This window comes from Melanerpes formicivorus, unplaced genomic scaffold (assembly GCF_026170545.1).
Source record: "Melanerpes formicivorus ecotype bairdi unplaced genomic scaffold, bMelFor1.0.p_v2 SCAF_12, whole genome shotgun sequence".
NCBI classification, from domain to species: Eukaryota; Metazoa; Chordata; class Aves; order Piciformes; family Picidae; genus Melanerpes; species Melanerpes formicivorus.
In genome coordinates this window covers 3,896,751-3,913,020 of record NW_027142364.1, presented here as the reverse complement: position 1 = coordinate 3,913,020, position 16,270 = coordinate 3,896,751, and the positions used below count along the sequence as shown (strand labels likewise).

Here is a 16,270-nt window from a genome sequence, read left to right as displayed (position 1 = left end):
TATTTAGGCATTATTCATGGTGCTTTTATTACTCACAATTAGAGCTTCTGGGCCAGACCTTCAGCTGGCATAAACTCAGCACAGCTCTATTTAAATTGAAGGAATCATGGTAATTTACACCAAATTATGATCTGTACTGAAGCTCTCTAAGGATTATCTACTTGATACGTCAGTTATTTTACCTAATTAAACTAGCTGAGCATGTTTCTCAGTAAATTATGAGCCATCTATGATATTTATTCATTGAAGAGCTCAGACTGTTAGGCAATACTCACAGAACTGCCTTTCTTTCCTTCCCTTTTTCGTTGAGTATCTGATCACAACATGGGAGGTACATTATCAAATCTTCCCATATGAAGCTTGCACAGGGAAATGCTGTTTGCTGAGCACTGACTGTCCAATGTTAATTCTTGTCTTTCTGGCACACTGAAAGCTCTCATGGCTCTGCAGAAAGCCTTAGGGAAGCGAAACACGGTGGGATGAGCTCTTCTGCATCCTGATCTCATCACCATTCTGCAGCTACCAAGCTGAAGCCAAGCTCATATTTTCTAATGCTTCAAAATATTACAGCTGTAAAACCCTGGCCATCATGTTGCCCAAAAGACTTTGTTCTGCTCAGTTTTGTCTCTCCTAGACCTCTGATTTTGTAACCATTTTATTAATGCACAGAGCATGTTGGCTGTAATATATTTGTTCTATGTATTCCAAAGGATAAAGCACTATAACCATAAAAATTGGTATTAACTTTTACTGGCAGAGAGGCCAGGGTTTTGCTACAATTTCAGATGTTCTACCACAATTTAAGACAGCTTTGTTACATAACTTGCTCAGACTACAGCCTTTTAAAACAGTATTTTGTGCCTGTTTGTAGGTATGAAGCAATCAGGAAAACAGTATTTTTCTTACTGGGGATTCAGAGCTGCATTGTGACAAGCTAGGATTCCTTTTCATTGACACAAGGAAAAGTTTTGTTTGTTTTACCTTTTGTTTCTGTCTTCTATCTGCAAGATATAGACCATGTCATCGGCAGCATGAAGCTTGGAACTGCTGTCTCCCCATTTCAGCTTCAGGCTCTGAGGACCTGCTGCAGCACACTCTAACCGAGGAGGTAATGGTGGCAGTGGCCTGGTTTTTGCTTTAATAAAGTGGCTAAATGGTCCAGCTCCAATTTCATTGACAGCCTGGATCCTGATCCTAAAAGGAACAACAAAAAGCCAGTAAATGTTAAGTGAAGTGCTTTCATGAGGTTCATGGTATAAGAAAGTCTCAAGAAACAAAGCAGCCTTCTGGACCTGACTGCTCCATCACCACCACAGTGCCTGCTCCCAGCTCCCAGTGCTGTGCTCTGGCAAAGTGAAAGGCTCTGTAAACATACGATGTAACCAGGCTGGTAATACTTGGTAAAAACTGCAGTGCAGGTATCAAGAAATGAAGTAAGGCAGAGGGGAAAAGATTTGGGTAAGCAGCCTCAGAAGCAGATGGCAGTCTCCTTAGCCAGATGAACCAGGGACAGCAGCACAGGTGCAAGTGCAACCTGGAAAACATGTAGTGTTTAACTATGAATAAATAAAATGCAGAAGTGTGCTGTGGTTGTCTGACAAAGATCAGGGACTAATTTAGGTGAAATCATGAAGTGAAAGCACTGGTGTCACTGCCATGAAACCCATCTCCATGCTGGCAAATATCTCTGAAGAGCAAAGAACAGGATTATTCCAGTGTGTGCAGCATCTCATGAAGAACACCATTTAAGTACTTGAAACAACTGGGAAGAGCTAAGAGGGTTAAATTAATGAACCTTCCACACATCTTACACAGCTTGTGGAAACGTTAACCATCAGTGAACTACCTATGAGCTCAAATAAAGCTGGACTCAAGTCACTCTCACAAGATGCACAAAAGCTCATGAACCATTCAAATGGCATTAAGGGCATTTAGAAGACAAAAGCAGACCACCTACCTATTCACATAAGTTTTAACTTGGAAACATTAAGACTGAGCCAGTCTTCTCAATTCTATTTCTTTAGTAAGATAATGACTCCTGGCTTCTGCCCTGTCAGGTTCTCTTATATGCCTGTGCTTTAGTTTAACAATTTGCAGAGTGACAATCTGCTTGCAGAAAGGAGTGTAGAGTAGTAGTCTTTTACTATGGCAACATCAACAACATCATCATAACAACAAAGTGAAACACACATTCCTAAAGAGCTTTGAGGACTGAGTAAGTAGGAATCTTGGTAGAGATGAGCCTGAAAGGTTTCAGAAGTTTGTTAAAGAGAAAATGTGAGAAAACAGGATGGGCATGCTAAGTGGGGTTTTGGATAGTTCAGCCTACTTCAGATAGCTGGACAGATGCCATTTACTTTGGAAATCCTGTGCACAACAGCCTAGTGTTTTCTCTTTCCACCATACTCTTCACAAGAAGTGTTGCTTCTTCTCAAAACAATGAGCCACCATGAAGGCAGAAGTACCTGGGGGAGGTGGTAGAGGGAGAAAGGCAGAACCTGATACGCCCCTCTGACTGCCTGCTTCAGGGAAAGAGAAAGCCAAGTACATAAAGTGATCTAATTTAATATAAACAACCCATGAAAAACTATTTTGCTTGGAACAGCAGGTTATCAGTTCTACCACTAGAAAAAGAGTAGAGTTAAAGGGATAGGGAAACCAAATATTCCCCATTAAAAAAACCCAACACCCTCAAACCACATCTTCTGCTATTTCAAGGACAAAAAGGGTTAAATGATTAATAAGCACACCGCAAAAATCTAAAGCTCTATCTACTGATTAGGCAGCCAAAGTAATTGCATGCTGTAAGAATACACTGTGTTTACAAAGTCATGTGTAAGGCTGAACCTTTGCTTACTGACCTACCTACTAACAAGGGTAAACTAAGTATTGCTTGATGTGGAGCTGCTTTTCCTTTTAGCTTTCCTTCTGGTTTCAGGAAATGCACCCTAATCACTTTACAACACCACAGAAGAGTAATTTCACCCTCTCCCTCCCAAAGACTAGATAGCATGAAGCAAGGTGAGGAGATGGAGGAAGCTCAGGGGAGACCTTATTGCTCTCTACAACTACCTGAAATGAGATTGTAGCCAGGTCTCAAGCTGCACCAGGGGAAGTTTAGGCACAAGATGAGGAGAAAGTTCTTCACAGAAAGAGTAATTTGCCACTGGAATGTGATGCCCAAGGAGGTGGTGGAGTCACCATCCCTGGAGGTGTTCAAAAAAGGATTGAATGTGGCACTTGAAGCCATGGTTTAGTTGTCATGAGGTCTGAGGCATTATGTTGGGCCTGATGATCTCCGAGGTCTTTTCCAACCTGCTTGATTCTATGATTCTAAGATCTAGTGGGAGCTTCCTCTGGTACTGCTGAATACAAGCATTTGATATGAAAACAACAAAAGGCTTTTTCTAGTATCTTAAGAAGTGTAATTAATATAGGCATTGATTTTATTGTATGTCACTGGTGTGCTTCAGATTGGAAAGTCATTACATTAATATTTCATGGTCTTAGCAGTAAGAAAACAGCAGTGAAAACTGCCTGAATTTTCCCTGGATCCTGGCAAGTTATCCACATAAACAGCTACATTACAAAATGCTGCTACTTTTCCCCCCCCCCTTTTTTTTTTCTGTAGACTGATTACAGCAACATGTTGTAGACTACATAGACTTCTTGCTTTTATTTGGTGTTATCCTAAGTCACAGTAACAACAACAAAGCCTCTCGGGTCCTGAAGCATCATAACTCTAACTCTTTTCATTGAGTCATAGAATGGTTGAGGCCAGAGGGGACCTCCAAAGCTCACCCAGTCTGACCTTCCCACACTCAGCAGGGACGTCCCCAACTACATCAGGCTGCCCAGGGCCTCGTTGAGCCTTACTTTGAATGTCTCCAGGAAAGGGGCCTCAACCACCTCCCTGCGTAACCTGTTCCAGTCTTACACCACCCTCATAGTGAAGAACTACTGCCTGATATCCAATCTCAATCTGCCCTTCCCCAGTTTCAAGCCATTGCCCCTCGTCCTGTCACTGCAGGCCCTTGTAAACAGTTTCTCTCCATCCTTCCTGTAGCCCTCTTCAGCTACTGGCAGGCTGCTATTAGGTCTCCCCAGAGCCTCCTCTTCTCCAGGCTGAACACCCCCAGCTCCCTCAGCCTGTCCTTGTAGCAGAGGTGCTCCAAGCCCCTGATCATTTTTGTGGCCCTCCTCTGGACCTTCTCCATCAGGTCCATGTCCTTCCTATATTGAGGGCTCCAGATGGCAGCTCTCACATCTGACAACAAGCAGTGAATGAAGCAAATCTCTCTTAAACACCGCATCACATGTCCTAAGCAGAGGCTGATGGATGTGGTTTCTATCATATGCATGACCACGTATCTGCATTTGCTTGTCTTCCCTTTGCCAGGTATTGGCACAAAAGTGCATCTCTTTCCTTCCCTCATTTGGTGTTGCTTTCATCTGCTGCATGGTGCTCTTGCTCCCTCCTTCTGACACACACTAATGTGCACACACCCACCAACACCAGTTCTCACTCTGGAAAATCTTAAGCCTTAAAACAGAGGCAGGCATCTTTCCAGATGAGTGAAAGTAGGAACGATTTACTTGACCAATGTGAGTGGACATGGCTGCCTTTTTTCTTCTGATTACACCATGTAAAACTCTTTGTAAGCTGCCCCTATCATTTCCAGGCACTGAGCTTTGTCAAGACATGCACAGACAACTAGTTTCGGTTTTCTGTGCACGTGGCAGCGTAATCCAGACCCAGCTCTCACCTCCTGAACCACAGCAGTGTCTCCTCAATGGATATCAGGTCTTAGAAATGCCCACATGGAAGAGGAGAAGAAAGAAGGTAGAAGTTCTTCACTTCAAAGAGTGATTGGCCATTGGAGTGGTCTGCCCAGGGAGGTGGTGGAGTCACCATTGCTGGAGGTGTTTAGGAAGAGACTGGATAGGGTGCTTGGTACCATGGTTTAGTTGATTAGATGGTGTTGGATGATAGGTTGGACTCAATGATCTCAAAGGTCTTTTCCAACCTGGTTAATTCTATTCTATTCTAAGGGGAAAAGAAAGGGGAGAAAAGAAGACTATCTGGAGGAGGGAGACCATATGGTGGGTGGGACAACACCTTGTACTGCAGCAACTTTCCTGCAGCTCAGGTGCTTTGTCAAGTCCCTGCCACAGCCCGTGACACACTGAGCTCCTTCAGCTAAGTGCCACAGCCACTGCAAGAGAACTCACACAATTAAGTGGAAACCAATTGCTCTGTACAGAACTGATACTGGGAAAAACAAACTCTTAATTTTTGTAGTAAAGTGGTAGACATGTAGCAGTATTTGCAATAAACTCATTCCCTGAATTCCTTTCAAGTTTGTCACTAATGGATTCTAAGCTGAAATGCCCCAATCACCTAGAAAGGGGGTTTTACAGGCTGACAATCACTACTTGAAAGTAGGCTTTTTGAAAATGTGAAGATTGCATTTAGGGACAGTGCCTAATTCTGCAGATCTTACACCAGCAGTGCTTGTATTCCTTCTCACATTATCTCTCACTGCATCTTTTAAACATTTGGGAAAAAAATAAAATGAGAAAATCAGAGCAGGCAAATTTAGAAACCATTACAAGATCTTTAACAGACCATTCTGTCTTACCACACTCTTGACCCAGGAAAATAAAACACACTCTAAACAGGATGCTATTTTCAGATTGGTCACAAAATGCTTTGTACAGTACTCCAACAAACTGAAAAATCACTTTTGAATTAATCTTAGGAGTCTGACATGAGAAGAGTTTGATTCACTAGTTCCCATAACTGGAATGCCAACAGTTGTAATACAAGTGCCTGTGGAAACCTGGGGGAGTTAGAATGCCATGGACCTCAAAAGAAGGGGAGAAGCAGAATGCTCCAGCACCATCAGCCTCAACATAATGGACAACAATCACATATAGCCTCCAGGGCAAGCCAGCCCCAGAGATCTCCACTCAGACTGCACTCCCCTAGGGCTGGAACAAGGTTTTACACTCTGAAGCATAAATTTATAAGCCACTTAAGCGCTGCTAACTTGAGCATCCACATGCATTCTTCCCTCTCCGTCTTGGTAAATCTTCTCCTTGATATAGTTTAGAAACTCAAAATACCTGGAATTGTAATTCCTAAACCAAATTAAAACTGTCCCTATTAAAATTTAATAAGGCTAATATGTTTTTCTGTAAACTAAGTAAGTGCAGAAGGAAATAGGCATTCTGCAAAATCAGAAGCTGTTCTGCAGTGAAGTATCTCACCAGCACAGCACAATTAGCTACAGAAAGCACTGAGCGGAGCTCGGGAACAAAGTGTAACAGAAAATTGGTATTTCTGTTACAGTTGAACCCTTACTTCTTGTGGAATATTTATTAACTCACTTCTAGTTACATCAGTTCACAGAAAAGCAGTCCAGGTATCATTACTGTATAATCAGAGCTTCCAGAGCTCCGTGGTTATGTCAATAAAGCAGAGAGACTGCAGAGCTCTCAGACATATTTCCGCAGCTGCTCACCTAACGACGGTTACAGAGTGCTTCTGCAAGGCACCTGCTTTTTGCCACAGGAGTGCTGGTCTGTCTGACACTGGAGAAGTCTTCCTCAAATCAACCCTACACTGGCCATCAGCTGCTCAGCAGAAGCATGTCCCCATTCCTCCTGCCTTGAATGCATTTTAAGATGCAGATCCTTCTTGTGGCATGCTGGCTGGATCTGCTACGGAGATGAGAAACTACCAAACTCATCAGCTTCAAGTCCACCTCCAGAAAAAGCCCAGAGCTCACTGTCTACTTGAGCTGCTCATGTGTGGCTGTTCTCAGACAGCAGAGCAGAAGCAGCAGAGCAGAAGCAGCAGACCAGAAGCAGCAGAGCAATGCCAGACCTAAGCTAACAATTCCAACAGGGTGGACACACATAGACAAGGCTGTTAGAATCACGCTGCTATGTAAAACATTCCTTTTCAGTCTTGGACTTGGTGGATCCACAATAACCTAGATTTGCTTTCAATTTTGGGTTCCCACAAACAAAAAACATTGACAGTGAAATCCCAGTGCAGTGAAAACATGTAGGCCCTTTTTGCTGGTTTACTTGAGTATCTGCTGAAGCTTTGGCAAGAGAGTTCATAGTCTCCAACCCAGTAGTGTTTGGCTTGTTTAGTCTAGGAAAAACAAGGCCTGGATGAAAACATATTCCCTGCTTTTAAACACAGCAGGGAATAAACACTTGAGAGAGAGAAGAGCTAGCTGAGTTAAACAAAGCTGACATGAAAAGAAAAACCACTGGTGAATAAGTTCAGAGAATGAGGTCTGTGATGTTCTGAAAGTGTCTTCTGATTAAAACAGGGAGGTCAAACATCTGCCACTTCTTAGCATACAGCTTGATAAATGTGTTTCTTAGACACATTCATCAGGGCACAGATATTCCCTGAAGAAAGACAAGTGCCAAGAGAAGCTTGAAGAAGAAATATCAAGGAAAGAGTTAACAACAGGCAACACTCTGACATGTCTTTCTATTAGCAGAAAAATACTTTAAACTATAGATGAGGTGCTTCTGCAACTCAGCTGCAGTCACCTGTCTTCTCTGACAGGCATGAGAGGCAAGATGTGGGGGGTTCTTTCTCTTGTTTTATTAAAGAAAAGTGCCTTCCTATATTATTGCTTCTGATTAGTCATCCACTTGTTTGTGCTCTTCGCAATACTTTTTGGGGTTTTTTTGGTAGGAACTTAGTCTTGCAACAATATCTAGAGCAGTTGCAGTCAAGGCTTGTGTTTTAGCCTTTCAGTTTGGATCAGCGGCAGGCAGATTCCTTGACTAAAAATGCGGTTTAGTATGGTGCTTTTTGCAACATAACAAAATAAGAATGCAAAAAACCCCTAAAAATCCAGTATGAGCTCACTGTAACTCCTTCTGCCATGAAAAAAAAATTTGTAAGAGCTTCATGGACAAGAATGTAGGATGACTATAATGAAGAGCCTCAGTTCAAGAAGGACAGGGAACTGCTTGAAAGATTCCAGCGCAGAGCCACAAGAATGATTAAGGGAGTGGAATATCTCCCCTTACGAGGAGAGACTGAGGGAGCTGGGCCTCTTTAGTTTGGAGAGCAGGAGACTGAGGGGTGACCTCATTCATGTTTATAAATATGTAAAGGGTGAGTGCCAAGAGGATGGAGCCAGACTCCTCTCAGTGATGCTCAATGACGGAACAAGGAGTAATAGGTGGAAACTGAGGCATAGGAAACATGAGGAAATTTTTTTCCCCAAAGGAAGCTATAGACAATCAAGAACCAGCTTAAAAAAAAGAAGAAAAAGAAACGAAGAAAGACTTCTGTGAAAAATTTAGATAGTCCAGGCTGGCTGTCTTAGCTGTATTGCTCAAAGTTCTCACTTCAGCTATTTTGAATCTTGACTGCACAAGAGAGGAGAAAGCAGGGAGTATGAGACTGCCTGAAGATGATGCAGTTCCACATGTGGTTATTCAGTCAACAGACAAACTCTTCAACTTCTTGTGACTTTTATTAGGTTTTTGATTATACTTCAGTCAGATTTGTTCCTTGGCCGGGCTTATAGCAAGATCACATAAGCATCAGTGCTTCTGCAAGGCAAAGAGTGAGAAAAGTGGGAGAATGTGGGAATGGAAGGAGATTCATGACAACAGCAACCTGAATTGGCTCAAAGCTCTGTTCAGCTTACTCACATGCAGTATTTTCACAAACACCTTAAACTATCTTTCTCTCTACTCAGTTACAAGGTAAAATGTACTTTTAGCTCTCAACAAGACCAGCTTTCCCAGTCTGGAATGGTATGACAGCTGCTACAAAAGAGGGGACAATACAAGGAGAGGCTTCCTCTGACAGCAGTGCTAGCTTAAATTGACCACAAAATTAGAATCTTAAATAAACACAGCAGAACTCATTGCTGCCTTTGCCAAAAAGGATGACAGCATCACAAGCTAACTAAAGAACTGAGGACAGCAACCACACAGTCCTATTTCCTGGACTGATGTAAGTGGCATGGGACAGAAGGGTTCTGAATCACCAAATTCCTATTTCACCTTCTTTTCCCCCCCCAGATTGCCAGAGGAATATCTGTATTTAATAAATCTACATCTTTTTGGTTTCGAAATCAAGATATTCTAGGCAAGGATCTGGAGCCACTGTACAAAGGCACTGCAAGCAATAGATGTTCCTTGCTTTAAGTAACTTCTAGTACAGATATTTGTACACCTGCTGCAAGTTGTTCTTCTTCTTGGGTAAATGATAGAATCTACAAAATCAGCTTTTCATTTAGACTCTACAAGACCTGTTGGATTGTGACCTTTAACACAAAGAGAAACAGAAAAATACTAGAGAAGGTTCTGTGCCATGTCTAATTTTATGACTGTGTGGTCAGGTTTCAGTTTTTATTAGAACAGTACTTAAAATAGAATTTCTTTTGTCACATCTTCTGCTGCACTGCTGTTCACTGCCTGCATGGAGCCTTTTTCTTTTCTAATTAGCTATTAGGGAAAAAAACAACCAACAAAACCAACATATAAGCCTGAACACTAAAATAATAACAAAATTGTGGCAATGTCACTTAGAAATTGATACTGAGGCAATATAAGGGAATTGGTTTTACATTCAGATTATCTTTTAATTCATCTCTGTAAGCTAGAAACAAAAAAATAGCTGCAGGTAAACAAATAAAAGTTCATTGTGTGCAAATTGCTATCTCCTCACAGGGATCAATGCAGTTAATAGCATCAACCCCTGGAACAGCACTGCTAAGCACCTGAAAAGACATGGTGTTGCCTTCTAATTTTAGTTATTTCACATTTTTACTGTTTATTTACCTACTGTAACCTTACCTTAGCAGAGCAACTTCAAAAGGAGAAGTCAGAGATAAGGCAAGGAGAGGAGAAAGAGGAAAAAAGTGGGAAGAGGAGAGTGCAATATTTGAACGTGAACTACTGTACTTCATTCCATGAAGGAATTAGTGCAGATTTCTGTGCTCCCTAGGTTGGTGGTTCTTTGTTTTCACTTCCTTGACATGCCATAAACATTCCCTATGTAAAACTGAAGCTGTGTGACCTCACCCTGAGTGCTCTTTACCACATCCAAGAGCCTGTACTCACCGGTATGAGGTCTCTGGAAGCAAATCCTTGATGATGTAACTGGTAACATTTCCTACTGCAATGCTGACATCCCCCAGGTCGATGTTGTATGATGTGATCTCGGCACCATTATTGCATGGCTCTTCCCAGCTCAGGACAAGGCACACAGAGGCTGAGAGCTGACAGGCATCCACGTGCTCATCCTCCAGCACCGAGAGGGTGGAGACCGCATCAGGCACTGCGGCGGGGATCCGGCAGGTCACCAGGTCGCTGTAGGGTCCGGCCCCTGCCTGGTTAATCGCCTGTGTGTTGGAAAAAAAATACTTTGGATGTTCTTTCCTATGCCTGTTGAGTTCATGATAATCAACTGTGCAGCCTGGGAAGAGTTGCATGGATTCTTCAGAGGATATGCACCTCTGGCTTATTCTCTAAAGCATGACTCATACACTCCACCTATACTAGAGCAATTTATATCTTCCTTTGTTACTCAGGAGCATCTCTCAGATAAATTGGAGTATATTTCTCTTTTCCCTAATAGCTATTTAATTAAAATTAACCTTTTCAGCAGCAGCAAACTTTGTTTAGTAAAGGAAAATGTCACAGCCATGCTGTCAGTGACAGGTGAGATCATGTTGTCCAGCAAATTGGCTACCTGAAATTGCTGAACCTCCCTCTATAAAATCCTCACTATACTGCACGCAGAGTGCAACATCAAATGCTTTGTGCAAGCAGAGTATCCCAGATGTAAGGGACATTGGGCTTGCTGGGAACAACAGGCTCCTAACTCAAAGAACAGATAGATGCTGTCATGCTGAAGAGTTTCTGATATAATAATATAGGAACTCAGCATGGTGTTAAGTCTATGACTCAGATTTCCTCAGAAGTCACAAATCACCAGCAAACCACTGCACCAAAGCCCATAGCTCTGTATTTTCCACAAGAGAGGAGAGCAATCAACTATCAAGCTTCTCATCTTGACTCTCAGATCCAGGATCCCTGTGGGAAACAAGTTTCAAAATCTGGCCCACTTCTACTCATCAAATACAGAGGCTGTTGTCATTGCAAGCTCAACATGGCAGAGCTGTACAGACCTGATGTTTTATCAGTTGATGCTCAGCCAGTAACAACCAGAGTTTATGTGGCACTGGAATGGCCCAGGAAATGACTGGCTTTACCTACTCAGGATTATTGTAAGCTCCTGTGCACAAAATCACAGATCCGTGCAGGCTGGAAGGGCCCCTAGGACACATCTAGTCAAACCTGCTACTCCAAGTAGAGTCAAAGCTGAATACAGAACAGGTTGCTCAGGCTTTTGTCCAGTTAAGTCTTGAAAAATCCCAAGGATGGAGATTGCACAGTTCCTCTGGACCACTGTCACATTCCTCAGTTGCCCACACAGTGCTAACTTTTCTTCTTTACACCTGGACTGAACATCTGTTTCAAACTCTGCCTGGAGCAGAACTTGACACAGTATTCCAGGTTCTCGTAAGTGGCATGTAATGGGCAGTACCACCTTCCCTTGATCTGCTGGTTGGGACCCTCCTGATACAACCCAGCACAGTATTCCAGGTTCTCATGAATGGCATGTAATGGGCAATACCACCTTCCCTTGATGCTTGGTACCCTCCTGATATAGCCCAGCATGCTACTCCTGCTAGCTCACAAGGTACACAAAGAGCTTATGAGAGCATATTATGGTTCAGGCTGAGCTAGAGGCTATCCAGAAGGCACAGACCTTCAAAAGCACCTTTGATCTTGCCCAGCATCATCTACCATCCACATTTCCTTCACATTTGGAGTCCAGAGTCTCCCACTAGATTACAACTCCTTAGAAAACCTGGGCTTACAAGTGTTGCCAGCAGAACTACGATGTCAAGAAAAGGACACGTCAAACAATTGTTTGATTTCCTATCTATGCTAAACTGCAGCGAATAACTTATTTCTGCTATGCATAACACAAACACAGAGCCATGTTCTGTTTTGCCAGGAGGCATTTGGTTCAATTAAAGAAAGAGATAATAAAGTTAGATTTGTCAGCCTTTAAAAAGCCTTTCCAAACAAATCCTGCTCCAGGGACATCTTCTATTTAGTGAAGCGCTCCTAGAGCTGTTAAAAGTGAGCTTTGTTTCGTGGCCTGCCAACGACGTTATTTGTGTTGCCTCTAAACCAGTGTTTGGCAATCTGTGTCTTGCTCCAAGCAATTTATTTGCAGTGGTGCCTTTAACTGCTTTATTGGACAATCTCATCATTGTAACTGATGGGAATTTCATTCTTTGCTTCCTAGATAATTCCCCCCACAAATGACACGATATTTCCTTTTGCAGAAGCCACAATTGTTTTCAGGAATATTCATTACAGGGGGGGAAAAAAAAGGAAGAAAAAAAGAGTTGAGCAACAGTAAAGACAAATTATCTGCCCTGCAGTTATACATGCTTGATTCCACAGTTCTCTCTTTTTATTGAGTTACTGTAGGCTGAGATAGCAATCTGTGTCTTTATTAGAAGGCAGTGTAAATGCAGTTTGGGGAATCTTTATTTTCTAGAAGTAAAGCTGCTAACAGACAAACCCCCAGAATAATAATTCTCTCCTATTTATTGGAAGAAAAAAGGACTTAAAATTTCTGAAACTACTTGCCCTCTTTGTCTGCTATACATACTTTTTTTTCCCCCTTGTTTTTTACTGTGGTTCATTTTGGGTTGGATTTTGTTTGTTTGGGGTTTTGGATATTTCCCCCCCCCCCCCCCCCCCCCAGCTAATTGTTTAAATGTTCCAGTATACCTTATAAAATATTCTTCTCCACATAAGACACAGAATAAATCTAGAGGATTAAGCCCTCCAGAAAGTAATGCATGGATCACTGGTGAACTTCAGGGCCACAAGGATGATCAGAGGGCTGGAGCACCTCTCCTATGAGGGCAGACTGAAAGAGTTGGGGCTGTTCAGTCTGGAGAAAAGAAGGCTCCGAGGTGACCTTATTGTGGCCTTCCAGTATCTGAAGGGGGTCTACAATAAGGCTGGGGAGGGACTTCTTAGGATATCAGGCAGTGATACGACTAGGGGGAATGGAATGAAGCTGGAGGTGGGGAGATTCAGGCTGGATGTGAGGCAGAAGTTCTTCACCATGAGAGTGGTGAAGCACTGGAATGGGTTGTCCAGGGAGGTGGTTGAGGCCCCATCCCTGGAGGTGTTTAAGACCAGGCTGGATGAGGCTCTGGCCAGCCTGATCAAGTGTGAGGTGTCCCTGCCCATGGCAGGAGGTTTGGAACTAGATGATCCTTGTGGTCCCTTCTAACCCTGACTGATTCTATGATTCTATGAAAATGTCTTAGTACTGCTGTGCATTTCACTTCTGCCCATGGATTAAATAATGTAGTCTGTGTTGAAAAGTGACTAGATTTGTGTGGCATTTTGGTGGCAGGCAATTTGAAATGAACACTCACTCCAAATCCAAGATGCTGTACAGCTGGCTGTCTCCATTTTTAACACACGAATCTGCTGGAGCTCCCTGCTGCTCCCCACAGGAGTGGTCTCAAGTCTCCTCCCTGCCCAGCAGATGCTGAATGCTTTCCCTCTTGCACATACAAGAAGCACTTTCTGACTCACACTTCCAAACCACTTACACATGCTCTTTCAAATTCAGGTTCGCCAACAACGCTCATGCAAGGTATGCGGCCAGCTATGACCAAGTCAGAACATACAGGGGAGTGTACTTGGAGGTGGGGGGCCCTTGCTCTGGGCTGCTGGCCAGCTGCTCCAAAGCTACTTCATATCAAAATTAAAAAAAAAATTAAAACAAAAATGTCCTGCTGAAAAAACAACAACCAAAAACAACCTAAGAAGGGAACAGTCAACAGAAGCATGTTGCTCTTGATCAAAGAAACGACCCTGGGTGGTCCACACGTTGCCAGCTGGGTGGGTATGTGAATTTCTAGTTGGATTACTGGTGGTATTCTGCCTTCACACAGAAATAAATCTTGTGGAAGGGTATCTTGGACAAAAATGTTTTTACTTCTCTCCCACTTATTTGACTTTCCCTTTCTTTTTCAGGAGACATGCAGGAGAAATAAATGCTGCAATTTTATTTTCATATCCATGTGAAATATATTTTAGCTGTCTCTTTTTAGTCAAAATGACAAAAAAGGAAAAGATCAAAGAAAAAGGATTCACACAGAGACTCTATAGGAGATGCAGTCTTAAAAAACTTGGAGACAAACCAGTCAAGATGAGGACTCATTTTTGGGCAGCTACCATCTCCTATATACCTAAGAATCCACCCAGCTGGTTTGCTTTACTTGATAAATAAAGCAGATGTTGGAGTTTATTATTTAAGGTAGGAGAACCATCAACATCTACTTGGGTGGTTGATGTTATTTATATATTTCATTAGCAAGAAAAACCCAAACCCCACAATTTTCTTTTGAAGTTGTCTGAAACATTATTGTTTTGCTTTAAGAACAGGGGCAAGGTGGCTGCTAAAAGCATTATTCACTGAGAATAAACCACACGGTACAAGACAGCAGTTTTTGAGAGCTAAAAGTTATACCAACTCCTTTGTTTATCACTTTGAACCCTGCAGAACCTAAACTGCTCAGTTATATAGCACCAGTCTGCATTATTCAAAACAAAAGTACATTCCTTCTGCCTAACAGGGCACGTAACTTCACAGTGGCTAATGATAAAAATACAAACACAGTGGAAGGAAACTCTGTTTACAGCTTAAGATTGCAAAGCACACAAAACCTCCATACCTGTAGCCTACAGCAGTAATGTGCTGCTGCTGCTAGTTCACTGATTTCATAACAGGTATCTGTGCCACTATATGCAAGCTGGAGAGATTCCTCATCTTCTCCCCACTCTAATCTGTATTCGGAGATGTCAGCACCAGAACATTCAGGACTCTGCAACACAAATATTTATGTGGTTCACTTCAGAAAGGAGCACTTAAGATCTCTGTGTTTCACTGGGTAAGGAATAAAGTAGATGGGGGAAAAAAAAAACAAACCAAAACGAAACCAAACTCAAACACTTATTTTTAAATTAATAGGCCATTACTGCTGCAAATGGAAATGCACTGCATTGGTGTTCCCTAATAGGTTACTGAAACAGGCCAATTCTGCACAAAAATTACCTGATAGAAATTCAGAGAAATGAGAAAGTGTATGCAACTACTTTGCTTTTCATCAAGGCACTCAGGAATAAATTATCTCTCCGCTGGCTTGGCAGAAGCACAACCATGGAGAACACAAACCCCATCAATCTAATGTAGTGTAGTTCAGTGAGCAACACAGCTGTGGAAGAGCTGTCCTTCAAGCCTGAAGCAGTTACTCCTGGTACTGAGAAAAGAACAACCACAACAATCAAATTGCTAGAGTGGGTCCAGATGAGGTCATGAGGATGATCAGAGGGCTGGAGAACCTCCCGTGTGGGAACAGGCTGAGAGAGTTGGGGCTGTTCAGCCCAGAGACCTCATAGTGGACTTGCAGTACTTGAAAGGGGCCTACAAGAACACTGGGAAGGGACTTTTTACAAGGGCTTGTAGTGATAGGATGAGAGAGAATGGATTGCAGCTTGAGGAGGGCAGATTTAGACTGGATATAGGAAGAAATTCTTGACAGTGAGGGTGGTGAGACACTGGAACAAGTTACAGAGGGAGGTTGTGGATGCCCCCTCCTTGGAGGTGTTGTGTTCAAGGCAAGGTTGAATGAGGCCTTGAGTAATCTGGTCTAGTGGAAGGTGGAACCTCCCATGGCTGCGAGGTTAGGACTGGATGATCTTTAAGGTCTTTTTCAACCCAAACCATTCTGTGAATCTATGAAACATGGGAAGAGCTCATGTGAGGCTTCCAGGGATAGTCACTCATCAGGATAGTGGTTCCAGAAGGGAACACGGAAGTGTGGACCTCGGTACGTTAATGTCCACAAAAATATTTCTATGGGATTTGTATGTTCTCAGCAATCCATAAAATTAAATTCAGATCATATTTTTATATAGCAATGGTGTTAGCACCATCAAAACATCTGAGCATCTCATGAACATGAATTACTGGTTTCTCAACAGGGACATCCTTTGGTGGAGAGTATGGCTCAAACAGCCTGATACAGGGCTAGGTTTTCAAAGAAAGTCCATAGTAGAACTACAGCCCCACTGCTCCATATCACAATGCTATTTG

At 42.6% G+C, this 16,270-nt stretch overlaps 1 protein-coding gene across 1 annotated transcript in view; it reads right to left on the bottom strand.

The window, feature by feature from the left end:
* Positions 1-16,270, bottom strand: part of FNDC3B (fibronectin type III domain containing 3B) — a 237,014-nt gene that overhangs the window by 27,984 nt on the left and 192,760 nt on the right. Inside the window, exons 21-23 of the mRNA XM_068145019.1 lie at positions 14,850-14,999; positions 10,123-10,403; positions 982-1,194 (exon numbers count right to left, since the gene is read on the bottom strand). Coding sequence (XP_068001120.1) covers positions 982-1,194; positions 10,123-10,403; positions 14,850-14,999 — 644 coding nt within the window. The remainder of the gene's footprint in view (positions 1-981; positions 1,195-10,122; positions 10,404-14,849; positions 15,000-16,270) is intronic.